Source organism: Pongo abelii, chromosome 15 (genome assembly GCF_028885655.2).
Source record: "Pongo abelii isolate AG06213 chromosome 15, NHGRI_mPonAbe1-v2.0_pri, whole genome shotgun sequence".
NCBI lineage: Eukaryota > Metazoa > Chordata > Mammalia > Primates > Hominidae > Pongo > Pongo abelii.
Genome location: NC_072000.2, coordinates 67,410,858 through 67,433,937, shown reverse-complemented (window position 1 = coordinate 67,433,937; position 23,080 = coordinate 67,410,858). Strand labels below are relative to the sequence as shown.

Sequence of the window (23,080 nt, the reverse complement as noted above, 5' to 3'; positions counted from 1 at the left end):
AAGCATTTTCTTAACTCACTTATCTAGGAATCTTGACTCCTATGTTACCCAGCAATCAGAATGTTTGACCACAGGATGTATCATCTATTTGATGGCCTGCATCTGCTTCAGATTACCACTGGATGGCAGCAACACTGTATATTTAAAACTTCAAAGCCAAAAACCAAAGCAAAACATCATCAGGAGAAATGTCACAACTAGATTAGATAGGAACAAATAACTGTTGTTAATAGTCGGAAAGGAGTATGTTTGTCTGATTTTTTAACCCAGTGGCTATCAAAGGATTTCTATTTACGTTATGGAAAAGTTGGAAGACCATGGGTTGCTGGGTTGGCTGTAGGTGTGGCAGGTGAGAGAAGTCTGTTTCTGATCATTTACCCTCCTGGCCTTCCAGCTGAGTCGTTTCTGATAGTGTCAGTCACTGGGCTCACCATGCTCTGTATTCTGGGTCTCTCTTCTGTGGAAACCTTAGTCCTGCTGTATCATTCCATTTTAAAAGATTTCGTGCTTACTGAATGTGTAGCACTGTTAAGGATGCTGTATGAACTATATAAGGTGAATAAGAATTGGCAATTCAATTGGGGAAAGAAAATGAAAATACATGAAATAATTTGATTTATGTGGAAATAAGACAGGTTAAGTTTCTCTTACTCTTTGCTGGCTAATCTCAAAATGGAATGATGTAGAATATTTATCTAACTGAATTGGGAAAATACAATTCCAAGACTAGAAAAGGCCTTAAAGATTAGCTAATGCAGTGGTTTCCAAACTACGCTCTTCAGTCCAGCAGCACTGGCATCACCTGGGAGCTTGTTAGAAATACACATTCCCAGGTGCCCTGCAGTCCCCTGAAGCTGAGGCGCTGGGGGAGAGGCTGCACCATCAGTGCTGTAACAAGCCCTCCAGGTGATTCTGATGCAGCTCAAGTTTCAGAGCCATAGGTTACTGTTCTTCCCTCTCCCTGGAGCCAGTTTTATGGTTTAAGAAACAAAGGTCTAGACAGATGGAGTAATTTAACCAGGACAACAGAGCAAAAATACTTTTAAAGAAGGCTCACACCTGGGCTATTTGGAGCTAACCCTGGGCTGCAGCTATAAAATATGTCGGGGGGGTCAGGATTAATAAAAGAAAGTGTCCCCTTGGGACTGGGGGGTTGGGGGAGTTGAATTTGTGCCAGCTGGTAACTTAATGTTTTTTTCACAAGGGAGCATGCTTTGGCCCTGGGTTGGATGGTAACATGTGGAGATGATGTCAAGGGGCTACGAGAAGTGGATAAGTGGTTTAGTTGGTATTTGAGGCCCTTTCTAATGCTGAAATTCAGAATGGAAGACAGGTGCTTATTTGCTTCTTGAAGAGACAGCATTTTAATCTAAAAGAGAGGCTCAAATGGGGGTTTGGAGGTAAAGTGGACAAAGAGGCTAGGATTGGGGAGTGCAGGGAAGGATTTGGGGCAAAGTAGGCCTTTGAGTGCTTTTAGCCCAACTTCACCCTGAAGGCAAGAACGTGTTCAGTTTGAAGGCAGATCTGGTGCCCTGGGGTGACTATGGGTGATTATTAAACACGAAAAGTTCAGAGAAAGTGTTAGCATCAGATGCGCCAAACACCTGGATCCTAAATATTATAGGCTGCATCATGACGCAGGTAAGTGAAATCATTTTCTAGATGGCATTTCTTAGACACTACATATATTTGCATCACCCATGAACCTTGTTAAAATGTAATTTTGTTTTTGTTTGTTTGTTTTGAGATTGGGTCTCGCTTTCTGCTCACACTGTAGTGCACTGATCATAGTTCACTGGAGTCTTGAACTCCTGGACTCAAGTGATCCTTTCTCCAGCCTCCCAAGTAGCTGGGACTACAGGTATGCACACCATGCCTGGGAAATTAAAAAAATGTTGTAGGGATAGGGTCTCGCTATGTTGCCCAGGCTAAAGTGCAAATTCTTATTCAGTAGCAGGACTGGAATGGAGCCCAAGAATGTGCATTTCTAACAAGTTTCCAGGTGATGCTAGTGCTACTGGGTCCAGGGGCCACACTTTGAGCAGCAAAGAGAGTTGCGCTGAGCTCCTCCTACCCTGCCATACCCACATTAATTTGGAAATAGAATTCTGCTTCCAAGTCTTGGGTTTAGTGACATTTATCCCAGATTTTTTGGTACAAGTCTCATTTTCATATTCACCCGTAAATCAGGCTTAATTTGAAAAATGTGGGCACCATATATAGGGTGGATGCATAGTGTGGTGCTTAAGAGCATGGGTGGTGGGTAGAAATTCTCTGGGTTTGTGACTATGGTGTGATCTTGGGTAAGTTCTCCATGCCTCACTTTCCTTATCTGTAAAATGAGGCTAATAGTGCTGGCCTTATGAGTTGTTATGAGAATAAAATACGTTAATATTTGTAGGCCACTTAGAACATTGTCTTGAACATAGTAAGTACTTTAATGAGCCAGTAAAGGAGTCCATCCTCCAGCCCATATCAACAACAGCTGCTGGTCCTGGAAGCATTTCCCTACCCTTATTGGATGCCAGGGCTGATTCAGAAATTAACTTTTTCTGAACTGAGTAGTAATAAGACCCAAATCTTTGCAAACTCCAACCGCAACTCTCAATGTTCCTACAGCTCTTTTTCATAATTTGGGGAGAAGTAAGATTGTGTCCTAAGGTTATTTTTACTAAGCAGCTGTCATGTGGGCAAACTTCTCCCTAATCTCCCAAATTGCCTACTCCTGAAAATCCCACGTGAAGATACACGTGAGCAAGAAAGTTGGAGTTGCTCATTGAGGGAAAACATTTGTTCTGAGGTTTTAGGCAAACTTTCCATAGAGGGTTGCTGCCAGATCCTGTGCTCCAGATGGCCCCATTGGATCAGCCAATAGCAAAGGGATGGCTTATGTGTGTCTTTACAAGTGGAGCCTGGGTTGCCATTCATAAACCCTAGCTGTGCTTGCTTCCTCGCTTGGTTGCGTGCTTCCTCAGCCCTTGGGGGAAAGCGGGACTTCAGAAATCAGGGCCTGGGGAAGATGTGCAACATGCAGCCCTGGGCGAGTGAGGGGTTCGGCTGATGGCCTTCCTTGCTTCTCTACTCCCACAGTCACTGGTGACAGCTGAGCTGCTGTGGGCTGTGGTTTCTCAGTGACAGACACCATTCTGTGCTTGCCCACAGGCAGTGGTTCACCCTTCCACAGAACCAGGCACCTGGCCAGGCTGCACCTGGCTCCTGACACCAGGAGACGGTCATTCCTCCCTGGCAGTGCTGCTAACTGCCATTTTCACAGGTGTTGTGTCTGAGATATGCCCATCCTAGAGTCTTGCCCAAGAGGCCATAATCTGAGTAGGGCTTTGCCCACATCGTCCTTCTAGGTGAGGCCACATCAAGAGAAGGAGGCAAGACCTAGTCTTAGTACTATGGCTGGTTCCACTGTAATGACCTGCAGTGAGGTAGGAGGGCATCTGGCTGCAAGCCGTAACCTGGGGAAGAGCCCTCTCCCAGTCTGAAGTTCCTCAGCTGGTGAGGAACCCTGAAGTTCCAGGGTTGGCTGTGGCATCCCCAACCCAACCAACACCCTGCTGTCCACTTGGTCTCTCCTGATGCATTGTAAACAAACTGGCCTGCAAGGACATCCTGGGAAAGTCAGCTCTGGGACTCTTTCCTAGCTGAGCCAAAGATCTGAGCTCTAGATATCCCTTTAACATTCAGTAACACACTACTAGGGATATGTCTCGTATAGGATGAGTTGGCACAACCTTAATAGATTTGGCTTACAGGGCTGGTTGGCCTTATTTCCTCCCTAGTGTGATCTGAGGAGTAACATGCACTCACCCTGAGAAAAATTCCTCAATTCATTGCCTAATCTAATGTTTGGAATTCTACCTAACAGAGAATTAGAGTTGTGAAGAATCTATCTTCAAAGGGCTCCACTCCAAGTCCAAATGTTAGTTTGTTTTAGGGTTTGGGGAAGGGAGCTAATGTTTAATAGCAGCCACCATGTGTTGACAGTGTATGCAAGTGACTTCATTATAAACTCTCTTTTTTTTTGAGATGGAGTTTTGCTCTTGTTGCCTAGGCTGGAGTGCAATGGTGCAATCTCAGCTTACTGCAACCTCCGCCTCCCAGGTTCAAGGGATTCTCCTGCCTCAGCCTCCCAAGTAGCTGGGATTACAGGTGCCTGCCATCACCCTTGGCTAATTTTGTATTTTTAGTAGAGACGGGGTTTCACCGTGTTGGCCAGGCTGGTCTTGAACTCCTGACCTTGTGATCTGTCTGCCTCGGCCTCCCAAAGTGCTGGGATTACAGGCATGAGCCACCGTGCCCAGCCCATTATAAACTATCTTTAGCACATGCTTGCCTGAATTGTGGAGGGGCAGGAGTGTCTCAGGCCATGGCTCATGGGGCTGTAGCCAGGTCTGAGGCAGACTAGGTGCCTCAAAGTCAAGGGAAAGCAGGTCAAATGATTTTGTTTAGCGCTGGCATTGAGGGTTGAGACAATGAGTTCCTATCACTTTACCTCTCAGAACACATTTGCTTCAGTTAGTTCAAGACAAAGATGTGGAGGATTGCTTCTTGGTTTATTCATGCACAAAAATCTAATTATTCAAGCAAGATGGACTCTATAGCTGGATTCAGAGACATTTTCTTTTTGTGGTTCAGGGATTAGTCAATTGGTTTTGAAATCATCTCTCTTCCATTATAATTGGCCAAATGAGTATTTTTGAATTATACATGTTCTTTAGCTATCCAGCACATTAACTAGACTATAACTGAGAAGAGGCAGATTATTCTACCTAGGACTGGGAATGGAAATTTTGGGACACTGTTTCCAAATTAAATTTGTTACAAAGTCTTAATAGCTGAATTGTAGAACTACAGGAATACATTTCAGTAACGGTTATTTTCCATTGCATCCTCCTTAACTTTCAGAACAATGCCTCAACCACCAGAAACGTTTAGAGTAGTGCTTCTCAAAATTTAATGTGCATTCTAATGATTTGGAGATCTTCTTAAAATGGATTTGCAAATTCAGTAGGCTGGGGATAGGCCTTGAGATTCTGCAGTTCTAACATGCTTCCTGGTGATGTTGATGCCACTGGTTGGTGGACCACACTTTGAGTGGCTCTCAAAGTATGGTGTAGGGACCAGCAGCAGCATTGCCAGAAAACCTGTTAGAAATGCAAACTCTTGGGCTAACATCTGTAATCCCAGCGCTTTGGGAGGCTGAGGTGGACGGATCACCTGAGGTTGGGAGTTTGAGACCAGCCTGGGCAACATGGTGAAACCCCCGTCTCTAGAAAAAAACACAAAAATTAGCTGGGTGTGGTGGCAGGTGTCTGTAATCCCAGTTACCTGGGAGGATGAGGCAGGAGAATTGCCAGAACTCGGGAAGCGGAGGTTGCAGTGAGCCAAGATTGTGCCACTGCACTCCAGCCTGGGTGACGGGAGTGAAACCCTGTCTCAAAAAAAAAAAATAAATAAAAAATAAAAATAAAAATAAAAATAAAAATAAAAATAAAAAAAAAAGAAATGCAAACTTTTGGGTCCCACCCTAGACCTGTAGAAGCAGAAATTCTTGGAGTGGGGCCCAGTAGCTGAGTTTTGACAAGCCCTACAGGTGATTCTAACACATACTCCAGTTTGAGAATCACTGTTCTAGAAAATGAATTACAAGTTATCCTGTAGTGTAACACATTCCCATTATTTAGTAAGCTTTTACAGCTGAAAGGTCTCCCATGGGTCTAGCCTCAAATCCTTTTGCCTAATTACTCCAGTTCTATCAGGATTTCTTGAGATTATATGTGAAAAGTCCTCATCGTAGAATTTTAGGCCTAGAAGGAACCTTAAGATATGTTCTGATTCCTTTTCCCCACGCTTTATGGTTCCTTTTGAGCCTTGTCTACCTCTGAATATAAAGCATTCAAGTGAGAGTTAGTTGAAAAAATATCTTATAATCTATTTGTTATATTTTATCAGTCTTCATCACTTTTGTGTCAGAGGTTTGGGCCATTCTGTTTACTTTGATGTGGAGTTTAAAGATATTTTTACAATGTCTTAAAGCTTCAAGTCTTATACCAGTATTATTTAAATGTTTTCTTAAAATGACAGAACAGTGGGAAAAATACTTAAACTCCACAAGAGCTTTTAAAGAGTTTTATTGGATTTAAAATTAAACAGAAGCCTGGGGAGGTTTTTCTTGGGGTAGTTAACGCACAGGAGGCAATACTTGTTGGATTGCTGCAGAAGAGGGGACAACTGACTGGGCAGCAGGGGACAGAGAGACTTTTTCAGAAGCCAGAGGGACCAGAGAGAGGTTTCAGAGTCATGCAATAATCATTGCCACATTGAACTTTTCAAACCGGATTATATTAGTAAAATTTGACTATGGGAGAGGAGGGTATAAACTCCTCTCTCTTTCGGGCTATGAGTTCCTGATGAATCGGGACACCCCAATGATTGTGTGAGTGAATTAGAGCAGGCAACTTCGGCCTCCAAAGTGGTGTACCCTTGTTGCTGGAATGCTTTCTGTTTGGGGTATGCGCTATCCTGAGGCCCTTGTATCTTAGATCAGAGAAGCAAACTGATTTTTTTCATTTGAGCACATGGGCGGTGGGGGGAGGGGGGGGCTCCTTTCTTAGTTGTATGTCTTGCTATTGACATGAGAGGTTGTTTCCACTCCCAGTTCCTGGCGGTAGCTTACCAAAACAGGCATCTACCAATGAGGGGACCCTGGATGCTCTTAGACGCTTTGAGTCTGGTGCTAGATTTTCCAGGTTCCACACACTAGCCTGACAAACACCAGCCTTTGATGTTCCACATACATTTATACAGTGGTCCTTACAAATTTTCACAGAACTCCCCAAAGAGAATTCCATTTATTTATATTCTTGTGAAGAGCTTTCAAGTTGAGCAAAACAATGTATATCCAAACAATTGTTAAAAAAAAAAAAAAAGGCCTAGACGAATGCATTGCTACAAATAACAATTCCCAGGAAACTCCAAAGGACTTAAGATGTATGAATTTGGACAGACTGAACAACCCGCTGATTTTGACCTAAATAGATGACCCAAGACATATGGTAACAAAAGCTCTATCCAAGAAATTGGGCTACGGCCATCAGTTGCTTAACCACTTCCCCTCCACCAATCCATGAACTGGATTAGAACATTAGAACATGAGAAACTTCGTAGCAATGTGTGGGATGCTGAGAAAGACAGATTAAGTGCCATTTTCACCCAAAGAGAGCATGTGCCAGCTGATTAAATGTTGAGGGTTTTAGCCCGTCGTCTTATGTTATTGGTGGGCCAGTTTCTCCAACTTCAAGAAACAGTCCTGACAAAGTGAGACTATTTCAAGAATCTTAGGGAATTTAGAGTCAACCCCCAGTTATTCAGGGTTGACTCCCACTTTTGGAAAACATCTAGGATCCTGGCTTTTCTTCCTTCCAACACTTAATCCATCTTCTCCCTCTCTCCTCCCCTCACCCCCACCAATTTCTTTTTGGGCCTTTTTGCAGTTCATTAGGCAATTCAAGTAAAGCGTGGGCAAAGAAAATAACCCGAAAAAAAATGGATGGAACTAAAATTTATGAAATTGACCTATGAATCCTGAATCTGGAATAGGTTTCCACAGAAAGAAATTGAAACTCGTGGTCACAAATCTGTTATTCTGGTTTTTGATGGTCGTCCAATGAATCATTATTTACCTATCGATGCCTTGAATAATGTAACAATTTAGATTTTTGTAATTTTTAAAATATTGAGAATGTGCTTTTGGTTGTCATTTAGGCAGACAATAAATTGGCCCCAAATGATCAGAATGGGTAATATCTGTGCTATGAGTCCCATCTGCCTAAGCAAATGGATCTTTTTCTCCCATACACCACCACCCTCCAGTGAATCAAGATAATAAAAATGTACCTGTCCCGCAGTGTCATACAGTCCGAGCAAGTGTTGCTTGCCTCCCACGGTCACAGTAACTAGGGGAGAAGAGAAGAGAAGAGGAGAGTCCATAAACACAAGCTTCAATCAGGAGGCTTCACATTGTTTCCATGCCAGCATCTCCTTGGGCAGCAAGAAGAAGCATATGCCTCGCCCATGTATATTCCAAACCAAGTTGACAGCATAATTTCCAAATGAAAGGTAACCTTGGGCTGCAGTGATGGCAGATGGTCTGAGCCAAGTCCAAATTTCTCAACAGAGATGAATATTATTGGTGCTACCAGGACACTCTGTGGGCTACCCACTGATCCTTATTCGGCTCTGGAACACCAAGCTTCTGATGAAAAAGAATGCTGGGCCCCTTTTTCATTAGATTATTGCCTTCTTTTCTTTGGTTTGAGACACCTTTCAGGGCACAGAATTGTGTAAATAGCTTGTCTATTAGAAATCTCTCTGCTTGTATTTGTTTTTGAAATATGTATAAAACCCTAAAAACAAAGAATATTATCACACCTATTAATACATATTTTTATAGCCTATAAAGCAAGGCAAATAGTTAAATGAGAAGGGCTTAGCGTTCATTTTGAAAAGTTTTTAAAAATTAGATATTCCTGTGCTTTTGCACAATTGATTCATTATGATTTTGAACTTTAGTTGCAGAAGACGTTGTATGGGTTCAGTCTCACATACATAAAGGGTGCTTAGAGGGTGAAAAGTAGTGAGTTTGACTTAACTCAGTAGCTTACTACTTTGCCAAGGATGTGCTCTGAAAATGAGAAGCAAAACAGGGACAGCAACCACTCTGTACATATCTGGAAATGAAAGTCTTAACTTGAAACTAAACTGAGATTGAACAGATTGAATGCAGGAGTAATAAAACTCTTTTCGTGAATGGAAAGAGCAAATTTAAATTTCCAAAAAAAAATTGAATTGCTTTTTGGAAAAAGGAAATAAAATATGAAGAAAAGTGTGAGTTGTTTCTCTTGTCAAAATGTGCAAATTCAGTGTGAAGATGATTTTTGATTCCTCCTGTCATTAGCTGTGCAGGAAATGAAAGATAAACTGAATAGCAATCTTTTATAACCATATCTCTAACAGCCAAATTCTCTAGCCTGCTGCTTAGAGTTGCTGATTCGGTATTGATTTTACTTTTATTTCTTTTCAGGTTCATGGGCTACATGTATACAAGGAACTTCTTAATGGCTCATTCTTTGAAAAGCAAAGCACTTGTTTAAAAGCACTGCGTCCCCAGACACTGGGAACTATTTTTCTAATCTACTCAGATCAACATGTGTTCAGCTTGATAACATGGCTGCAGCCGCTCAGATGAGCTGTTAAATGTGTATTTTAAAATGGTAAACCCAGCTCCGTCCACCCTGGTTACCATGCTGACAGAAGAAGGGCATTTAAATGTTTTCACTTCCTTTCACAAGTCAGGCTAGCAATAGGAATGGAGGTGAGGCTGTGTGGCCCAGAGCTCTCGTCCTGTTTAATTTTTCCTCTTCATGCACAATGGTAGAAGAGAGCCCATTCAGATGTTTCTGAAATCTGCCTAAATGGTTTCTTCAATGACCAGTTCACTAACTTGTCATGGATTAGGCATGAAGGGAGACATCCAGCTATCACAGCATGGAACCTCAAGTGAGCCCAGTACATGCAGGTCAGGGGCAGCTGTTCCAGAGACCCCTTAGATTGTCTCATGACGTACAGGCCTGGGGCCATCTGTGGAGTGATTCCTAGAAGTTGAGTCATCCTCACTGCCCCACTGGGCACTGCAAATATTCCTAAGCAATGGCTCTGACCTATGTTACGGGAGCCCTGGAGTGCCTGCTCAGATATTCCTTGCTTTCTCAGTCATTCTCTCCAGTCTGTTTTTCCTCGGGCCTCACCCTTTTCTCCTATGGCAGCTTTGATCCCTGGGAATTTCACCAGGCCTGAAGTGAGCACAGAAAGGTGAGGTGGTGGGCAGAGGGTCTGGACAAAGCTTTCTCTTTCCTCTGCTCTTTCCTTCTTCAAGAGTCTACTGGATTCCTGGACTGAACTCAATGGTGGGAGCAGAAAGATCAGATACAATTCTTCCTGCCATGGAGCGTGGAGACAAGCGGTTTCCTGGAAAAGCATGGGCACTGTGCAGTGTGGCATGAGCTGTGTCAGGGGCAGTGTGAGGGGTGTGGGGGCCTGTGGCAGGGGCACTGCTGGCTGTGCACATGTCTGCACACACACACTGTGGAGCTGGATCAGAAAAGGCTTTCTGAGCAAAATATGAAAAGAGGAAGTCAAACTATCCTTCTTTGCTGACAATATGATTCTATACCTAGAAAACCATAAAGACTCAGCCAAAAGGCTCATAGAATTGATAAATGACTTCAGTAAAGGTTCAGGATACAAAAATCAATGTACAAAAATCAGTAGTATTTCTATACACCAATAACATTCAGGCTGAGAGACAAATCAAGAACACAATCCCTTTTACAATAGCCACACAAAAATAAAATACCTACATCTCTACGAGGAGAACTATAAAACACTGCTGGAAGAAATTATAGATGACACAAACAAATGGAAAAACATTCCATGCTCATGGATTGGAAGAATCAATATTGTTAGAATGGCCATACTGCCCAAAGCAATACAGATTCAACAGCCTTCCTATCAAACTACCATAAGCCAAAAATAAAATTCTAAGCACCTCAACTGACTGAATGGAATCCTCCTCTTGGTTAAGGGCATTCCAAAGTAAACCTGAAAAACTAGTTCAGGCTATGATGGGAAGGGGGGCTGGGTGGGACATGCCTCATCATACTCTCCTCCCTTTGGAATTTAGGCACAGCTGACCAGCATTGCATTAACATGAAAACAGAGGTCTTGTGACTGACAAAACAGACTCTGTAATAATAAGGTACCAAATTGCAACCTGATTCTAGTATAGCATCACATGACAGAGAAAAAGCCTTGAAAGAAACCAAAGTATTTTCCCCTAAAATATCTTTGAGATATTTTGAAATGGCTTGAAAAACTGTCTCTTGTCTACAATCCATAGAAAATTCCTTTTCCTTTCCATGTCTTTTCCTGATCCAGGAGAGATTTAATTAAGAGTCTGGTACTTTTAGGGTCTGATAAGAGATGCTTACCATTTGTTCTCTCTGAAGCCTGCTACCCAGAGGCTTCATCTATATAACTATCTATCTATGTATTGTATAGATAGGTTGCAGAACCTTGGTTTCTGCAACTCGCCTTATCTTAACTAGAAACATTTATTTCTGTTGACTTCAACTTTTCAGACAGAGCTTAACACTTTCAACCAATTGCCAATCAGGAAATCTTTAAATCTACCTATGACTTGGAACCCCTTGGCCTTTCCAGGCCTAACCAACGTACACCTTACATGTACTGATTTATGTCTCTGTAACTTCTGTCTCCCCTAAAATGCATAAAATCAAGCTGTAACCAACCATCTTGGGGACATGTTCTCAGGACCTCCTGGGGCTGTGTCATGGGTCATGGTTTTTACATTTGGCTCAGAATAAATCTCTTCAAATATTTTACAAAGTTTGACTTTTTATCATTGACACTACCAATGTCATTTTTACAGAATTAGAAAATACTCTTCTAAATTTCATGTGGAATCAAAAGAGAACTTGAATAGCTAAAGCAATTCTAAGCAAAAAGAACAAAGCCAAAGGTATTACATTACCCTACTTCAAACTATACTATATGGGTACAGTAAACAAAACAGTGTGGTACTGGTACAAAACGGACACATAGACCAGTGGAACAAAATAGAGACCCCAGAAATAAAACTGCACACCCACAGCCATCTGATGTTTGATAAAGTTTACAAAAATAAGAGATGGAAAAAAGACACTCTACTCAATAAATGGTGCTGGGATAGCTGGCTAGCCATATGCAGAAGAATGAAACTGGACCCTTACCTTTCACCATATACAAAAGTTAAGATGAATTAAAGATTTAAATATAAGACTTCAAACTATCAGAATTCTAGAAGAAAACCTAGGAAACACCATTTTGAACATTGGCTTTGAGAAAGATATTTTGACTAGGTCCTCAAAAGCAATTGCAACCAAAACAAAAATGGACAAGTGGAACCTAATTAAACTCAAGATCTTCTGCACAGCAAAACAAAAACAAAACAAAACAAACTATCAACAGAGTAATCAGACAACCTATAGAATGAGAGCAAATATTCACAAACCACACATCTGACAGAGGTATAATATTCAGAATCTATAGGGAACTTAATTCAAGAAGCAAAAACCAAAAACTTTTTAATAAAGACATGAACAGATACTTCTCAAAAGAAGACATACAAGTGGCCAACATGTTTATGAAAAAATGTTCCACATCACTAAGCACCAGAGAAATGCAAATCAAAACTATAGTAAAATACCATCTCACACCAGTCAGAATGGCTATTATTGAAAAGTCAAAAAACAACTGATGCTGGTCAGACTGTGGAGAAAAGTGAAACCTTATACACTGTTAGTGGAAATGTAAATTAGTTCAGCCATCATGGAAAGCAGTTTGGATATTTCTCAAAGAACTTGAAACTACCATTTGATCTAGCAATCCCATTGCTGGGTATATATCCAAAAAAACCAAAGACCAAAAAACTGTTCTCCCAAAAAGACATATGCACTTGTATGTCCATCGTAGCACTATTCATAATAGCAAATACATGAAATCAATCTAGGTGTCCATCCAGGATGGATTGGATAAAGAAAGCCTTGTGCATATACCTCATGGAATACTATGTAGCCATAAAAAGAATAAAATCATGTTCTTTGTAGCAACATGGATGCAGCTGGAGGCCATTATCATAAGCTAATTAATGCAGAAACAAAACCAAATACTGCATGTTCTCATAAGTGGGAGCTGAACATTGGGTACTCATGGACACAAAGATGGAAACAATAGACAGTGGGGACTACTAGAGCAGGGAGGGAGAAAGGGAAGGATGGGTTGAAAAACTAACTTTTGGGTACTATGCTTACTACCTGGGTATGTAGTAAGCATAGTACTCAGGTGATGGGTACTATCATACCCCAAACCTCAGTGTCATTCATGGTACCCATGGAACAAACCTACAGATGTACTCCCTGAATCTAAAATAAAAGTTGAAATTAAAAAAAAAAAAAGAAAAGGCTTTCTGGAGGAGGAGGTGTCTGAGCTGAGTTCCTGAGGATGGCCAAGAGCTACCCAGGGTGCACTGGGGGAGGAACAGCTGTGGTCCTGAGCTGCCCAGAGTGCACTGGGGAAGATGATGCCAAGAAGGTAGGCACACAGGGTGGAGCTGCCCTGGCTCACTAACTGAGGCTTCATTCTGATGGCTTTGTTAAGCTTTGAAGTCCTGAATTATTCTTTTCCTCAAAACGAGTAAAAGAGAAGGACTTAAAAGAATTTCCTTGAGTTAAGGCAAAATGGTGGGGGAAGGGAGGATGCCATTATGGGCGTGGAAGCCATGTTGGATGTTCAGCTTTGCTGTGTAGTGGCTGTCTAGTCTGTCCGTGTGTGGGGCCAGTCCTGCTGGAGGAATCCTAAAAAGAGGGGGCAGAGCTTGTGCCTTTAACTTTTCATTTCCTCTTCTCTGCCCTTTTATTCTCTCATTCTATCAGAAGGAAGATAAGTAGATCACACAGTTTATGCCAGAGGATGTCAAGGGACAGCCAGAGATAGATCAAGCGTCAATCAAACATTGAGGGTTATACGGGTCATGGCTTTGTGAGTCCTTATCTTGGACTAGCAGTGGATGCCTTATTGCTTTCCAGCCTGTGTGCTATGAGGCTTCTCAATTTGGAAATGAGTCAGTCACACCTGCTCAGAAGGAAGGTATTGTCATAAAATGCTAATGGTAAATGTAGTGAGGTTCAAAGAGCAGGATCTTTCAAGTCAGATAGTTCTGTATTTGAATCCTATCATTGCTATTCATCACTGTAATGACCTTGAGAAAGTCACCTACTGCCTCTGAGCCCCTCTTTCCTTATCTATTAAAAATGGGGGATAACATCACCTACCAAAGAAAGTACTTGTGAGGAGGAAATTAAATGAGAAAACGCCTGGAACATAGTCTGACCTCTGGTGGGTACTAAACGACCGTTATTTTTCCTCTTTTGGCAAATGCTTATTGAACCCATTCTAAGGACAAGGACTAGCCTGTCTTGCTCTCCACTGAATACTCAGTGCACGTTAACTGGCACATGGTGTGATCTTAATATTTGTGAATTACTAGTAATTTTCTACCCTATAATAGGTATTTAGATCTGTCTGATATTCCCCACTGGACAGGAAGATCCTTGAGGGCAGAGTCTCCATGCCCAGTATACCCCAGAGTACTCAACCAGTTCCTGGCATACATAATAGATGCTGCATACACAGTACAGATATAGAGCAATGGGGGCAGAAGAAAGTTCTTCAAAATGTACAGAGGGGCAGCTTGAAGCTCCTGGCAAGATTGGAACTGCTGGGAAGTGCCTATAGCCAGCAAATTTGCCTGGCAGACAGTGGTCAGACTAAAGTCTCAGATCACCTCTATTCCTGGAGCTATTAGTGTTGCTTTCTGAGCTTAGAGAGGTTTTAAAGAGAGTAGGTCAAATGACCTGCTAATGGCTCAGACGGTTCTCTCAATAAAGTGTGAAAAGTTGTCAGTGACCTGTTAAGTATGTAAAATGAAGGTCCTTTCCCCCAAATCCATTAAGCTCTTTACTCTCTTGTCTTTCTTCTTTGAGTGAATTGGAGTGGTTAATTTTGTGACTTGGTGTGAGATGCTAATGAAGTCTAAGCCCTGGTCTTGCTGTCTTGAGTTTCACCCAGAGAGAAAATAGCTCAGGTAGAACTTACGTCTATTTCCCTCAGCATTTCAGTTATCTCACAAAACAGTGTGTGTTCTGCAAATCTGGATCCGGAAGTGTCGGTCATGCCCTGTAAACCATCAAAGCCCTTTCCTCATTGGGTTGGCTGTCTCAGCTGCCAAGAGTGGTCTTTTGAAGTCAGTATGATGACTGTAGGATGGCTTTCAGGAGAAATGTTGGAAATGTCAGGTCAGTTACAGGGACGCCTCCAAGTGCCATTCAGTTGCTAGCACATAACCAGCTATCTGCATTGTTATGTCTAGTGTACTGTATTTGCTAGTTAGAATGAGGCACACCTGACTATGTGGTGTATGTAGTACCACAAAGCTGCTTTGTTGGAGGAAGAAACACTAGATTCTGGATATAGCAAGAAATATAATTTTAGGAAAGTTAAAAACACAGCTTTCATGTGAATATAGGATGAGCACATGTCAAAGATTTATTAACTCATTGGTGAGTGAACCAGTAAGATGGTAAATCTTGTTCAAAGAGCATTTTGAAGAACTAGGCATTTATAATATTTAAAAAGCAATGTTAGGCCAGGTGCAGTGGCTCATGCCTGTAATCTCCACACTTTGGGAGGCTGAGGCAGGAGGATTGCTTAAGCGCAAGAGTTTGAGACCAGCCTGGGAAACAAAGTAAGACCCCATCTCTACAAAACATTAAAAAAAAAAATTAGCTGGGCATGGTGGTATGTAAAAATGAGCTGGGCATGGTGCTACTTGCAAGGCTGAGGTGGGAGGATGGCTTGATCCCAGGAGATCAAGGCTGCAGTGAGCTATGTTTTTGGCACTTCACTCCAGAGCTTGGGTAACAGAGTAAGACTGTCTCAAAAAAAAAGGAAAAAAAAGAAAAAAGGCAATGTTAGCATAGGTGGTTAGGTTCAACAGAAAACTGATGACTGTCCTATAGAAAAGATAAATTTTGATGTTATCAAACAGAAAGGTAAATATACTGGGAAAAATGGTTACAATATATGAGGGTCAAAGAAGATTATATCTTTGATACATAAACAGGTTTTCTAATCAATAAGGATTAACCCAAAAGAAAAAAAGAAAGAATATAGACAATTTACAAAGAAATAAATATAAAGGGCAAATTAACATTGGAGTGAAAACAATTTAAATTAAAGAGAGATACAACCTTGGGTCATTCAAACTGGCAATGACAAAGATACCCAGTGCTGGTGAGTGCATAAAGATGTGGACACTTCACGCTGCTGGAGAAAATGCAAATTTATGGATTAATTTTTTTTGGAAAGCCATTTGGCAATATAGATCAAAAGCCTAAACAGGAAACATCTTTTTCACATTTGACTCGGCAATCTTATTTCTGCAGTGTATCCCCCATGACAGAATAAAAGCTAATGAAGTGTTGATATAGGTACTATCAGGTATTTATATCAAGAGGGCATTTGGTAATTATGGTAAAAAAAAAAACTGTACATGTGTACAACAATGTATATATGTAAGTCTATTTGTCATCAAAGTGTTTATAGTAGCTAACAGTTGGAAACCATTTACACACTCAACAATCAGGGATTGGTCCTCAACAGTTACAGAGCAGCCTTAAGATGGAACCTTTTAAAAAATAATGGGGAATGTGGTAAAATATTCAGGATATAATGTGCAGATAGCAGGAGATAAAGTCCTACATGTATATGTAAAATAACCACAGAAAACACTTTATTTTTTCCATTCTTTGCTATCATGAACATGTAAAACAGTTAGAAAAACTAGTATTTGGGTACTCAGCAATCATGGTTATTGTGCTGTTGTTAATGTATATACAGATTGGATTAAATGTCATTTAACTTACCTCCCATCACTTAAATTCTATCATTTCTCCTAGATTGACTCTCAGAAGCTTTCGTCTTAGGCTTATCCAGATTTATTTTAGGCTGTAGGACCAAGCTTATAATTTTACGAGTAGAACGTGTGATAAATAGGGCTGCTGCAGTGGAGGTTTATAAACTGTGTATTGCAGAGCAACTCATCTTTTTCAGAAAACTATGATGAACAACTAATGCTTTACCTATACTTGCTTTCCAAAGGTACCGAGAAAATATTGTGCGTTTGAGAATGTGGGAATTTGCCAAAATGTATTAGTTGTAAACTGAAAGAAATATATGAGCTATAAAGACAACATAGTAAATCAGGTTCTAAATATAGCCCTTTATTGACAATGCCTAGGTGTAAATGAGATAAACTAGCAAAGTGAATATTTATTGTGTGTTTCTGCTCTCAATAACTTCTTTTCCAGATGATTAGAATATAATTTGGAGAACATTAAGCTATTTTTCTCTGTTTTCTACTTTGGTGCGTGGTTGTCATCCTAAGATTATATTTACTTGCTTGTCTCTTTGTTATTCAGTCCTAGAATTTTATGTATTTGTGGTTTTTCCCTTAATTTATTTCATTTATCTTTTTCTAATATCCCCAGCTGGAATATGGGTTCTTTTTAGGTAATGAAACAGAGGTTCTTTTCAAATAAAAATAAGGTAACCTTATTTTTTATTTCTTAATATATGTCAAGAAATATTCATATCTGCTGATTCACATTTGATGGTTAATTATGATTGGGGAGGATTATATATATGATAATTTGAGATAAAACAGTGGTTGGATCCTTTCTGCAATAAATATATGCAAGACCATCTTTCAATGTTACTTTTATTATTAAGTATGTTCTCAGAGTTTGTATAAGGTAAGAAGTCTACCACTTCTCTGTCCTTGTTCACATATTTTTCCTAGTTGTTTTCCTTCAAAGCACCTACAAATGAAAATATAATTTTCGGGATGCTTATCAGCAATATAAAGTGCATGGCTAGCTACTCCTCTTAAGGAGAGTTTCAAAGTTGGTGAAAGGATGCACTTAATGTTGATTCCCTTCAGAACCTATGTTATGCGTTGTCACTGAAAGATAGAAAGTTGCCTTGTGCAATATTTGGCTCCTGGGGTCAGTAGGTTCACTGGATTAGCAATCTGAGGATTCAAATTGTTATTCTTGGCTTTGCTGATGTGTTTCTGCCCAGTTTTAGGTAAGGTACAATTAATTCACTAGAATTTTTGTGCATTTAAAAGCATTTAAGGCCGAGGCGGGTGGATCATGATGTCAGGAGTTTGAGACCAGCCTGGCCAACATGGCAAAATCCTGTCTCTACTAAAAATACAAAAATTAGCCAGGCATGGTGGCGTGCACCTGTAATCCCAGACACTTAGGAGGCTGAGGCAGGAGAATTACTTGAACCCAGGAGGCGGAGGTTGCAGCGAGCTGAGATCATGCCACCGCACTCCAGCCTGGGCGACAGAGTGAGACTCCGTCTCAAGACAAAACAAAGCATTTAAAAAATGCAACTGAAATATAAATGGGAACCATGTGGTACATTCTCATGGTGGCTTCACATACAAGGAAACACACAGTACCTGCAGCCAAAAATACTTGTAAACCATTCTGATCTCACCTAAAAGATAAAGACACCAGAAGGGATTCAAATCCTGAACCATTGCACTGCTTCTTAGAACCACCTTCTTCTCAGTACTTTTCATGGCCTGCCACAGCCTTGAAGCTTTGCTTCTACCCTCTTTAGCAGCAGGCCTGTGTAAAGGGTTTAGTCTCCTTTCTGGCAACTCAGGAAAGCCCAGGGCATGGCTGGTACCTTCATACTCTCCTTTGGGCTGTTGGTGAGAGGGAAGCTGGGTGGCCAAGGATGCTTTCTCTCCTCAGTCAAAGGAGGGGAAAATAGGAGGGGAATGATGATAAACTTTTATAATTTAATAAATTTTTTTTTCTTGTAGTCCCAACATAGAACATTTATAATACTATCTATCTATCTATCTATCTATCTATCTATCTATCTATCTATCTATCTACATATATATATATTTTTAAACAGTTCAAGGGGTTATTGCTAAACTATCTTATTATACTAACCTCATACCTTTCTCTTGGAACCTGTAGATGCTCAGCTGCGTAAAGTATGACACTGTCAAGGCTAGCATGGGTGGCTGAAACTGCAATCTCTATTAGACCAGAAGGTTAAAGGCTCCAGGGTAGGAAAGGGAATTAGAAATAATATGATAGCCCTCTTTTTTTTTTTTTTTTTTTTGAGATGGAGTTTCACTCTTGTTGTCCAGGCTGGAGTGCAATGGCGTGATCTTGGCTCACTGCAACCTCCACCTCCCAGGTTCAAGCGATTCTCCTGTCTCAGACTCCTGAGTAGCTGGGATTACAGGCACCTGCCACTAAGCCCGGCATATTTTTGGTATTTTTAGTAGAGATGGGGTTTCACCATGTTGGCTAGGCTGGTCTTGAACTCCTGACCTCAGGTGATCCTCCCACCTCGGCCTCGCAAAGTGCTGGGATTACAGATGTGAGCCAGATGATAGCCCTCTTGGAGTCAGTCACTAATGGGTTAGAGGCAAAATGAGGTTGTGCCAGGGAGCCCTGTGGATGAGGGGTCGAGACTTCCTCTGGATGGAGGGATGTGAAATCACCTCCCCTCCTCTGTCCTCGTGGAGTAAGGTATTCAGGACCTGGCGCGGGAGTAAGGCTGGGGAGGGGTGATATTCAGTGGCTTTGCCAGTAACTACAGAGAAATGACAGCCTTGCGAAAAAAAAAAATCAGAGGAGGGGAAAAAAGTCATATTTGCTGGGGAGAAGAATGGGGTGGGTGGGGAAGGAATATGGTGAGGAAGCAAGGAGGTAGGATGTAGGGAGCCGTGAGCTACTGTAACCTGAATCCATCTTTGAAAGCACCTCCTGAGAAGAAGAGGCTGGTTCAGTCTGGTTTCCTAGGCTGTTCGGGCCTGGCTCACAGCTTCCATGGTATCTTCATTGTTGCCCTAACCTGACCTGGTCGCTCAGATAACTCTCTGACCTGTGGCCTCTCTCTGCTTCCATCAGTCTTGACCTATGACCCTTCATCTGGGAAAACCCAAATGAATTCTGGAGGATTGTTAAACTTTTTGTCTAAGCTGGCTCTGCCTGGAAGGGCAACTCAGCCTGAGCTGGGCTTGGTTCTTGAGTGGATAGGGGTCAGGGATGCTGGGGACTGGGTTGGGGTGAGCTGATAAAGAGACTTTTTTTTTTTTCTGGAGACGGTCTCACTGTGTTGCCCAGGCTGGAGTACAGTGGCGCGATTTTGGCTCACTGCAACCTCCAGCTCCTGGGTTTAAACAATTCTTCTGCCTCAGCCTCCTTAGTAGCTGGGACTACAGGCATGTGCCACCATGCCTGGCTAATTTTTTTTTTTTTTTTTTGGGACAGAGTCACGCTCTATTGCCCAGGCTGGAGTGCAGTGGTGCAATCTTGGCTCACTGCAACCTCCACCTCCTGGGTTCAAGCTACTCAGACTCCTGAGTAGCTGGGACTACAGGTGCATGCCACCACGCCTGGCTAATTTTTATATTGTTAGTAGAGACAGAGTTTCACCATGTTGGTCAGGCTGGCCTCAAACTTCTGACCTCATGATCCACCTGCCTCGGCCTCCCAAAGTTCTGGGACTACAGGCGTGAGCCACCGCGCCTGGCCATTTTCTGTTATTTTTAGTAGAGGCGGGGTTTCACCAAGTTGGCCAGGCTGGTCTTAAACTCCCGACCTTGTGATCCACCTGCCTCAGCCTCCCAAAGTGCTGGGATTACAGGCGTGAGCTACTGCACCCGGCCAAGAGACTCTTCTCACTTTGGTCCAGCCTATTCTTTCTTGGGGGGACTGGTACATTACTGAGCCCTGCCCTCCAAGAAGGGACTGGCCAAGAGACAAAGGATGTTACAGAAAAGCCACGTGTGGGTATGATTGGGGTGGGCTGCAGTAGCATACTGATTACCTTTGCTGTCACTCTGGCATCCCTATCTTGTGAAGCTTGAGACTCTCCCTCCCCTCCAATCACAAATTTCTAATGAGGGCTACACAGTGGGACTGTGCACTCTGATCCACAAGCTTTTGCTTAAAGGACAAATGTCTAGCAGAGTATTTGGCCCACTATAGGGATTCAACAGATGGATAATAAATAAAAGAATAAAAAGAATATTTTTAGTCACAGAGATCTGATGCCGGCCCCCAGTTGGCATATAGTGCAGGGAGTAAGTGACACAGGGATGAGCTATGGGAAGCATGTGGTTGAGGAATAAAGGATAAACACGTGGCCAGGCATGGTAGCTCACACCTGTAATCCTAGTGCTTCAGAAGGCCAAAGCTGGAGGATGGCTTCTTGAGCCCAGGAATTCAAGAAGAGCCTGGGCAACTAGCAAGACCTTGTCTCTACCAAAAAAAAAAAAAAAAAAAGTTAGCCAGGTGGCATGCACCTGTACTCTTAGCGACTTGGGAGGCTAAGTCAGGAGTATTGCTTGAGCCAGGAGTTGGAGGCTACAGTGAGCAACTACTGGGCCACTGCACTCCATGCACTCCAGCCTGGGCAACAGAGCGAGACCCTGTCTCTTAAAAAAGGTAAAAAAAAAGGATAAAGGTGCCATAATGATTTGCAAATGCCCCAGTGACACAGAATATCCTTGTATCCATGGTAGAGTTGGCATTCTTGGTGAAGTCAAGGCAAGAGCCTCCTCTTAAGGCTGCAAGAAATGTGTGGCTCCAAAACAGAGATAGGAAAGCTCACACCTGGATTGGTGGCCCTTCAGTTGAGTGTGAGACAGGGCAGCAAGCACGGCTGGAGCTGTTTTCTCCTCCTGCTGCCATCACAAGTGCATTTGAATCAGGAGCATGGAGTCGGGGAGGGTAAGGCTGGGGGGAGGTGGGGCTGGGTGGTGGTGGTGGTTCTTGTTAATTTGAAGATTCTAATTCGGATGGTCTGATGGGTCCTGAGAATCTATTTTTCTAATAAGCTTCTAGGTAGTGCCCTTGCTACTGGTCTGCAGACCCCACTTCAAATGACAAGGCTCTCATCCTTCCCGTAAATGTAGCTTCTCTGAGCCCCTAAGGTGGTTGACAGATACGTATAAAGGGAGCAGCGTATTCCACAAAGGAAATGCAGAGAGGCAAGTGGGTCAGGACAGCAGCTGGAGTGCTCATCCTTGCCCCATCACTGGTCGCCAGACCTTAAGAGGGTGGGGGCATGGTCCCAGATGAATTCCTGCAGAGAGCTGCAGGGACCTGCTGTGAGAAGAACCTCCCAAGAGGGCTGGTGGTTACCTCAGGGCGGGGATTTGAAGCTTGGAAGGGACTGTGGCCGAAAAGAGATGAAAGAGATGAAATTATAACAAAGTAACCTTAGGTCTTAGAAAATTTTCTCTTGCTCCCCTGGGTCATTATTAAGGGGATCATGGCCTCAACATTTGAGAGCATGAGTAAAGGGAGGGAAGTGAGTGATGGGGGCCAAGAAGGCTACGAAAAGGGCTGCTTTTCTGTTGTTCAGTGCAATATTTCAGTAGATTGTACCCAGCAGCTTGGATCGCTATAAAAACCCAACGTGCTTTCTTCTATATGGGGACTTCAAGAGTCCTTTTGAAGTTCTCTGACATAATTTTAAAGATGTGCTTCTGGACCTGTGGAAGTACCCACTGTTGCTGTCTGTCCATCTGTCCATCTGTCTACCATGGCAGCCTGTGTGGGCATGGCTTTAGGAGCAGCTGGGGAAGTTGCACATGTTTATCTTCTCTGGGTGGGCTCCGCTCTCCCCGCTTTCTCCTCCCTGGCCTTGGAAATTGGAAATTGGTATCCTGCTTTTCTCTTCTCCTTGACTAAAATCTATCCAATTTTTTTTTTCACCCACACACTGAGCTACTACAAATGCTTAATAGCTGACTGGACTATGAGCTCCTTACAGGCAAAGAGAAGCCTCTAAGGCCCAGCACAGTGCCTTGCAATTAATGAGGTTTGCTGAATGAATGGATGGCTTAAATACCCTCCTCCCCCAGGAGCACATACATTTCTCAGGGGATCACATCAAATGGATAAAGCTCTGCTAGGGATCTCAGGAGCATCTGGTGGACTGGAAGGGAGTTGTGGAGTCTTGCAGCTTTCTCAGCACCCAGGAAATCATAGCAGAAGGCCATGGTGATACTTGCTGGTGTGCATGCCAGGAGACGCAGTTGTTGAATTGAAACTGATCAATTCTAGAAAATCAGGAAGGCTATTGAGCCCATGGCTTGGGCTCACTCCAAGATAGATAGTGATGGAGTGTTTGGCCAGTTCCCAGCACTGACAGCCGAGACAATGCTGATCCGGTCCTGCATGACATAAGGCAGCCATTGCAGTTGTCAATTTCAGGTTCTGGGGGATCAGCTCAAGACCTTGACCCCCACCTCTGCAAGCGGCTGGCTGTACCATCA

At 42.4% G+C, this 23,080-nt stretch overlaps 1 protein-coding gene across 2 annotated transcripts in view; it reads right to left on the bottom strand.

Moving 5' to 3' along the window:
* The window catches only part of RHOJ (ras homolog family member J), an 86,473-nt gene that overhangs the window by 13,976 nt on the left and 49,417 nt on the right, over window positions 1-23,080 (bottom strand). For both annotated transcript variants that reach the window (XM_002824827.6, XM_009249144.4), the window contains exon 2: window positions 7,909-7,967. In XM_002824827.6, the coding sequence (XP_002824873.2) occupies window positions 7,909-7,967 (59 nt within the window). The remainder of the gene's footprint in view (window positions 1-7,908; window positions 7,968-23,080) is intronic.